The sequence below is a fragment of the Cygnus atratus genome, chromosome 3, assembly GCF_013377495.2.
Source record: "Cygnus atratus isolate AKBS03 ecotype Queensland, Australia chromosome 3, CAtr_DNAZoo_HiC_assembly, whole genome shotgun sequence".
Classification (NCBI taxonomy): Eukaryota; Metazoa; Chordata; class Aves; order Anseriformes; family Anatidae; genus Cygnus; species Cygnus atratus.
Genome location: NC_066364.1, coordinates 1,430,422 through 1,438,484, shown reverse-complemented (window position 1 = coordinate 1,438,484; position 8,063 = coordinate 1,430,422). Strand labels below are relative to the sequence as shown.

Sequence of the window (8,063 nt, the reverse complement as noted above, 5' to 3'; positions counted from 1 at the left end):
GGGCTGGGCAGGGTGAACACAGCTGGGGAGGATGGGGAGATACCTCATGCAGTTGTGAAAGCCTTTTTGTTGAGGAGGTGTTTGTGTAGGGAGAGATACTGTGCTCTGGGAGTGCTGGGATGAGAGCATGAGGAGCCCAATCGCTAACCTCTGGTTGTGTTTCGGATGGCTCTGTTACACAGGACTGGGACTGAGCACAGGTCATTGCCTACCACGAGGTGCGGTCCCTGTGGCCTGATGGGGGTGCTCGGACAGCTGGCCTTGTGGTTCTTCATCGTCCAGCTGCAGACTCTGATGAAGGCGCTTGGCTTCCACTCTCTCTGGGGCCAAACCATTTCGGCAGCCATCGTGGTTGCCAAGTCCGTGAGGATGGTATCGCCAGAGGTAAAGAAGCATCCGATGCCCAAGTCCACTGCCCTCCTCCAGCACTAAGAGCTGCTCCTGGGCTCCTCAGGGCACCTGCCCCCAGGGCCAGGGGGATGGATCATGGTGGAGGGGAAATGTGCCCGGCTGAGCGGTGCTTTCTGTGCACTCCCAGGGGACTGCTAAGAGGAGAAGCACATGGAGGAGCAGGAGGATCCGGCGAAGAGCCCTGAGGAGGCTCGTGAAGAGGCACGTCCGCAGTGGAAGATGCAAAGGGAGGTGGGTGTCATGGAAGGCGGAACGGCTGATGGAGGGCCAGGGTCGATCCAAGCAATGCCCAGGAGCAGCCCGCTGCTCACACACAGCGCAGCCCCTTTGCTCTTTCACCCTTGGTTGAATGCCCCAAACCCAGGGCCCCTCTCTGCACCCAACCTGGGCCTCTGCAGGGCCTCCCTGATGGGGTTTCCAGCTCAAGGGGGCCCAAAGGGAGCCCTGCAGTCCCTCACCACCTCCTTTCTCCCTCCCAGCCTGAGACAGAAGTGGCTGCGTGCTGGGCAGCCCCGGCGGTACTGGCTGCGGTCAGTGAGGAGAAGGGGCTGCATCTTCTGCAACCAGCAGCAGCCCCCCTCGGTGCCAACGGTGGCTGTCTCCATGCCTGCAGGAGTGCCGGGAGAGGTGCTGATCAGCTCACCTCCATCGTCACCTGCACCTCACAGGGTGAAACGAATCTGCTTCGGGAAATAGTAATAATGCAAATAAATGGGGGTGGTTCTTGAACATGGCCAGGAGTTTTATTTGAGAAACCCTTGATGCGATTTGTCCTGACTTGCTCCCTCTCCTTTCCCTTCCGTTTCACGCTCCTCCATTCTCCTCCTCGCAGCCACACAAACACCCCAATGGGGTATGCAGGGGCCTGTCCGGGATCCCTGGTACAGTGCAAAGGAGAAGGGACCCCTGAGGTGCCCTGGAGTGGTGACAAGCCATCAGGCTGGGGATGGGAGCGATGGGCTCCTGCCATGGCCACCTGCACATCCCCAGAGGCCCATGGGGCGTCCTTGGTGGCCCTCAGAGGGAGGCTGGTGACAGCAGCCCCAGTGCCACCAGCACTGTGGCTATCACAGTGGCTGTTATCTGGTCCCAGTTGCTATCATAGGGACCTTCCCTGCCCTCTCCCCCACAGACCCGGGGCTGCCTCCTGGGGTGTTCTGCACCCACAAACCCTCAATGGAGGGGTGTTGGGGCAGCTTCCTCAAGGGCTTCACTGCCTCCTGCACCACTCTTTTGTGTGTGAACGTCCACGTTTCAGGGAAGGAGTGGCTTGGGCTAGTTCCCCCTGCCCTGACAAATGTCCCTCGGGGAAACCAATAGCCTTGAAGAGGGAACACCCCGTCTGCCTGCAGTGCCACTGGTGCTTTGCCGGCAGCTGCCCATGTCACAGGAGGTCTCCGAAGAGCCCCCCACAAGGGACTGTTGGGCACACAAACCACCAAATCCATCTGCTGTGGGAGCAACGTGAGAGCTCGGCAGAGAACTCAGCCGTGAAACCCAGACTTTATTGACAGAGTACAACAGCAGTGTCCTAAAAACATCCCCGAGAGTCATTCCAGCAGTGAATGAGGGTCTTGCACACTTGAAGCTGAGCATGGTGGGTCTTCAACAGCTGAGTATGGCAGAGACTTTAGAAGAGAGCCCTTCCCTCCCTCGTCCCCAATAGACACAGCCAGAAATGCCCCAGCCCCAATGCACCTGCATGAGCACAAATCAAAGCCATAAGTGAGACGGGCACGGGGAGCTCACGCGGTGACAGAGGCTGTGGCTCCCTGTGAGCCCCAGAGGTGTCCAGGCAGCAGCCGTGCTGGGTTGGTGGCCCTGGGAAGATGCTTGTGCTGCTGGATGCTTCCCTGCCTCTGTACGGGTGAGTTTTGGATGGGGCTCTCCCCACCTTCTGGGTCAGAGTGACATGGTGCTGGGAATAAACCACAGCTTGGTTCCAGGTGCTGGTACTGCTGGTTGTGGGGCTGAAATGCCATGTGGGGGCACAAAGACAATAGCAAGAAGGGGGACAGGGGCAGGCAGGACCAAGCAATGAGGTCTCAGCCTTTACCCCCTGACTTAGATGGTAGACATCTTCTCTCCTTTGATGCCATCAAAGCATCATTTCCAAAACCACCTCATCAGTGGTCCAGATAATAACCCACAGCTCCAAGCTGGGTGGCCGTGCCAGGCACACACTGAGGTCATGCAGCCAGAGATGGAGATGCAGAGGCAGAGACAGCACAGAAGACAGCAGTGTTGGCTGGTCAGGCAGCAGAGAAGGGCTGGTAGGACCCAGCCCCAGGGGAGGAGCAGCTCCAGCAGCACCCACAGACAGCAGAGCCCCCTCCAGCCACAGCCACAGCTGTGCTGCGTGTCCCCCACCTCTGCCAGGACAAGATGTCCGCCAAGGTGGCCATGACACCTCACAAAATGGCCGCCTTGTTTTCCACAACATGGCTGCTGGGCGTGGTGTTCTCAGAGCTCTTGCTCATGGCCGGACAATGTGTGGGACCCCTCACCGTGTCAGGTCCCACGTCTCCCCTGCCCCATGGGCACAGCCGCCGTCCCCGATGGCCCTGGACCAGCTGCAGGGAGCTGGGCTGGAGCCCAGGGCCTGAGGAAGGGCAGCAGGGTGCACTGCCTCCGGCAGCCCTGGGGCAGGATGGAGGACAGAGTGCGGAGGAGCACCGGGAGCAAGCGGGGACAGCTGGGGACACCAGAGAGCTCGGCACATGCCGGCACAGGAGGGGACCAGTGGCTGCCACCTGCTCTGCTATTGAAGCTCTTCTCCACGCTGTGATGATGGAGGGACTACCAGCACTAGAAGTCACCAGAACATGAGAGCTCAGCAGAGAACTCAGCAGCGAAACCCAGACTTTATTGACAGAGTACAACAGCAGCATCCTAAAAACATCCCCGAGAGTCATTCCAGCAGTGAATGAGGGTCTTGCACACTTGAAGCTGAGCATGGTGGGTCTTCAACAGCTGAGTATGGCAGAGACTTTAGAAGAGAGCCCTTCCCTCCCTCGTCCCCAATATACACAGCCAGAAATGCCCCAGCCCCAATGCACCTGCATGAGCACAAACCAAAGCCATAAGTGAGACGGGCACGGGGAGCTCACGCGGTGACAGAGGCTGTGGCTCCCTGTGAGCCCCAGAGGTGTCCAGGCAGCAGCCGTGCTGGGTTGGTGGCCCTGGGAAGATGCTTGTGCTGCTGGATGCTTCCCTGCCTCTGCCAGTGCCCCGGGGAGGGCAGAGCAGGGCAGGGCAGGCCCCTTGCACAGCCCCAGGGCTCCATTTCTCAGAGTCCCTCAAAGAGCATTTGGGGAGCGTTCCCACGGCTCCAGAAATGCAGCCCCAGCTCTTGCTCCCCTTCCCGCTGCAGCAGAGCACCGGCTCCTTCCCCACTGGGAAAAGGGGTCCAACACCCCCAGCCTGAGTGCCCCGCAGTGGCCGGCTGGTCACTGCTACTAGCCCAGGGGAAAGATGCCCAGCCTCGGGGTCAGAGCCTTCCTCCAGACCCATTTCTTTGGGAATGAAGCCAGAAATGGGATCCGTGGAGAAATGCAGCAGAGGAGGGCCAGCAGCAGTGAGATGTCCCCCGAGGCTGCTGCGAGGCTGCGGGCAGGAGAAGGGCATGGGGTTGGGGCAGGTGGTGGTGCTGGGCTGGGGACTGGCTGCCCCCATGCTTCATGCTCCCAGGAGCTTCTTGACCATGTAGCCTGGCATGCTGTAGAGGAAGAGGGCCACCATGATGAGGAGCAAGAGGGCCAGCACAATTTTGATGATGAGCCACTTGTAGCGGGTACAGATGAGGTATTTGATGGACTTGAGCGGGTTGAGGAACCAGATGAAAGACGTGTCTGGGCGGCTGCCAGGGAAGGAAACGCCTGTCATGAATGCCATGGCCATGGGGAGGGCAGGCAGCGCAGCTAGGGCCACAGTGGGCAAAGGGAGGCCCTGGGACCCCCTTCCTTGGGCTATTTTGCAAGGGGAGTCAGCAGGATGTGTGCCAGAGAGAGTGATGCAGGAGTGTGAGGGAGTCAGGTGAAGTTGATGTCCTGGGCATCAGGACCAGAGGGCAGGAGGTGGGAGGCCAGGAAAAGGGGATGGAGGCAAGAAGGGAGGGAGAAGATGAAGAGAGGAACAGAACAGGGCAGTGAACAGTGGGCAATGGTGGGAACCACAGGAGATGGCTCTGCCCATAGTTCTCATTTCTACATCCCCTGAGGTGTAAGCCTTCTTCACCTCCCCATGTATGCCTCCCCATGGGACCACCCAACAGCATCTCCTACAAGCCCAGGTATCTGCTGGGGAGAGGGCTTTCCTACTTACTTGGGTTTTTCCAGCGGGTCAGGCTCATTGCGAGCCAGCCCAGCGGGGGATTTCTCTGCCTCCTCTGCAGTCAAGAGGTGTAGTTCAGCCTCAACTTTCCCCTGCACAGAGAGAGGTCTGCTGAGCCCAAGGCAATGCTCCCCACCTGCCCCCCCAAGACATAGGAACAGAGGGGGCCTGAGGGAGCAGAATTGGCTGTAGGGGGTGTTCTGCAAAGAGCACAATCCCCACGACAGAAAATCACCCCCTTCTCCCCATCCTTACGGTGACCTCCAGCTCATCATTCTCATCCCTGGCCACAAACGGCCACCAGCCTTTCACCCTCTTCTGCTTGAAGATTGAGACCATGGGCAGCTCCGCCTCGTTTGTCACCATCTCCAGGCTGCACTGCTTTGACGTCTTGGCTCCCCGGGGGAAGCGGTTCAGGTCCAGCTCGATGGCCCCTGGCGGGAGATGATGGGAAGCAAAGATGTTGGCAGACCCGAAATGAGAGACCTTGTCTAGAGACAGTCCTGGAAAACTTTTTTTTGGGGAACTAAAAAGCTGACATCTTTGCTATGGGAACAGCCTTTGAACAGCAGCAGTGGAAATAAAGGCTCTCATTCTACCTGCTCTTATACCTAAAGGGGTGTGAGAATTAAAGTTGTGTTTTTGCAGTGTAAAATTCCACTAATGTTGCATATTTGAAAGTGATTGTGCAGGCATAGCAATGGCATAACAGTGGGGAGTATGTTACGCACAAAAGAGGACAGCAGAAGGTCCCACTGCCCCAAAATAAGGAGGATAGCTAAGAAAAACAAGATGAGCAGTGTGAAATCAGTAAAAACAAAAATCACGGGCCCCCTAGTCATGAGAGAAGAAGGAAAAAAAAGAGGAAAAGGAGAAGTTAGTGGTTGGTCAAACAAAATTGTATATATATGGTATAGAAAGGTGTGGAGTAGGTTGTGAACCTGTAGTACTCAGCCAACAAGGAAATGGGAGGAATCAAGCGTCGGGTGATAGGGAATGTAAGGTTATGATATACTTTTGCTGTGCACTCCTGCTTGCAGGACGCCCGCCATGGCAATCACGAATAAAAATGCTCCTTCACTGAGATCCGGTGTTATTGGCTGCAGATTGTTTCTCACAGGGGCTTGCAGGATATTTGGGCTTGAGGACCAGGGCTGCCCTCTCAGGCTCCGTTCCCATCTTGGTGTCATCTCTCCCCACATCACCCCTGCTCCTCCAGCCGCTGAAGGACCCCCGCCGGCCACCCCATTGCCCCAGTTGAGCCCCTTCTTACCGAGGAAATCATCGGCTGAGAAGTGGTCGGCGTCCCACACCTGCAGGGTGAGCCGGGCCGGGATCTTGTACTCGGTCTCGTCCCAGGAGAACATGGACTCCTTCTTGGAGATGACAATCTTCTCCTCTGCCATCAGGTAGTCGAAGGGGAAGATGTAGCGCCAGTTGAAGTTGCCTTCACCAGTCAGCGAGTGGTAATGGACGTCCGTGTCCTGCTTGTCCTCCTGCTGGCCCTTCAGCCACCTGCAGGGCCCAGAGGGGTGACAGGGGTGGCGTGCCCTAACAGCAGGGAGCAGAGGGCAAGGGGACATCCTGCACGTGCAGCCGGGACGTCTCCAGGCCAGCAAGGCATGGACGGACTGGAAGGACCTAGAGCCATAAGCTTTGGCCTGGGGCTGCTTGAAGCACTGCAGCAACCTCTCCAAGGGGCAGCATGGGCATGGGGCACAAGGTCCTAGAGATACCAGTGGGGTTTGAGGGCAAGAAACCCTCTAGTCTGACCTCCACTGACCGCAGGTGTCCATGGACTCCTTATTTTACATTTATTTGAGCCCCTTGTAAGGATTTAGGGTCTGATGCAGTCTGCTTTGGGGTGGGGTTGTCTCTGCTGACCCAGCCTCCAGCAAAGGGACCTGAGGAGCCCAGCTTGGCCAGATAATAACCCACAGCTCCAAGCTGGGTGGCCGGGCCAGGCACGCACGGAGGTCACACAGGCAGAGATGGAGGTGGAAGGGCAGAGACAGCACGGAAGACAACAGCAGTGTTGATGCTCACTGACCCCACACCCACAGCTCCCCCAAAACCCACCCTGGGGTCCCCCCAAGCACCAGCACCCCCCAGGTTGAAGCAGAGGGGGTGGCACGGGCTGACCATGCTGTACCTACCCCCGGACAAAAATGTCGCTGGATTTCTCGCCCGTGAAGTAGTCGTCGTCCTCCAGGATGACCTCGTCTGTGTTCCACACTATCACTCGGAGCTCGTATCTGGCAGGAGGGAGGGAAACACGGAGGGGAGGTGGTGGGGAAGGGGCAGGAGAAAGGGGAACCCTCTGGAAGGGGAAGACACCACCTGGTGCTTCCAGTCTTGGGATGTCTGGAAACGTCAGCGTGGTTGGGGTGCCCAGGCAGAGGGCTGGGCTGTGGAGCAGCAGCAGAGCAGGGAGAAGCGGGGCTCCCCCCCAGCCTTGGGTTTTCCCAACAGATTTGGGAGATTTCCTTACTTCTTTGGTTTCCTGGGGGAAATATCGGTGGCAGGGCCAGGCGCTGGCATATCCATGGGGAACATGTCCACCCACATCTCCAGGCGGCCCTGCAGGGTTGGAGAGGTGCAGTCAGCTCCCCGGGTCCCTCCTCGCTCCCAGACACCGTAGCATTCCCCCCCAGCTCCTCCTGCCCTTCAACATCAGTCTGGCTGTGCCAGATGTGGGGCAGGGGCTGCAGCACCACACCGAACCCTGCCAGATGTGGGGTGGGACAGGGCTGCCCTGTGCCAGGAGTCCTTGCCCACCCTCCTGGCATGGTGTGGTGCCAATGTGCACGGACATGGTGGATCCAGAGGACCCAGAGACTTGGGGGTATGAAGTGGATGAAGGCAGGAGAGGGAGAGGCACTGGAGATTCAGTCTGTTGGGGTCACCAGGAGGGTGCTAAGGGCTGTTGGTGCCCGAGTGCTGCTGGTCGGAGGGTGCCTCCATCCCCTCCACTGACCACAACAAGGCTGGTGTGCCCAGCTGAGGTCCCTGCACGCTACAGGCTGTGTCCCCGCTGCCCCGGGGCCGCCAGGACCTGCTCGATGCCCGGCTTGTCGGGGTTCAGCAGCGGGCGCGTCTCCACGTGCTCGGGGACCAGCTTGCAGCCTGCCCGTGGGATGTCCTCCCAGTGGCGCAGCACAGTCAGGGCCAGGTGTTCGTCGGTCTGCTTCTTCTGACCTGCGAGGGCAAAGGGAGGGCTGAGCGTGGAGGTCTGGGCAGAAGGACACCAAGGACAGCAAAAAACCCTCTTCCCCTGCTCCAAGAAGGACCCCGGCTCTTCCTGGCATCCCAACTGGGCT

The 8,063-nt window shown here is 58.6% G+C and overlaps 1 protein-coding gene across 3 annotated transcripts in view; it reads right to left on the bottom strand.

The window, feature by feature from the left end:
• Positions 1 to 4,089: 4,089 nt before the first annotated feature.
• OTOF (otoferlin) overlaps positions 4,090 to 8,063 on the bottom strand; it is a 76,607-nt gene continuing 72,633 nt past the window's right edge. For all 3 annotated transcript variants that reach the window (XM_035563601.1, XM_035563600.1, XM_035563602.1), the window contains 7 exons: positions 7,799 to 7,941; positions 7,235 to 7,323; positions 6,900 to 6,998; positions 6,017 to 6,258; positions 4,999 to 5,177; positions 4,735 to 4,835; positions 4,090 to 4,270 (listed from right to left, as the gene is read on the bottom strand). In XM_035563601.1, coding sequence (XP_035419494.1) covers positions 4,090 to 4,270; positions 4,735 to 4,835; positions 4,999 to 5,177; positions 6,017 to 6,258; positions 6,900 to 6,998; positions 7,235 to 7,323; positions 7,799 to 7,941 — 1,034 coding nt within the window. The remainder of the gene's footprint in view (positions 4,271 to 4,734; positions 4,836 to 4,998; positions 5,178 to 6,016; positions 6,259 to 6,899; positions 6,999 to 7,234; positions 7,324 to 7,798; positions 7,942 to 8,063) is intronic.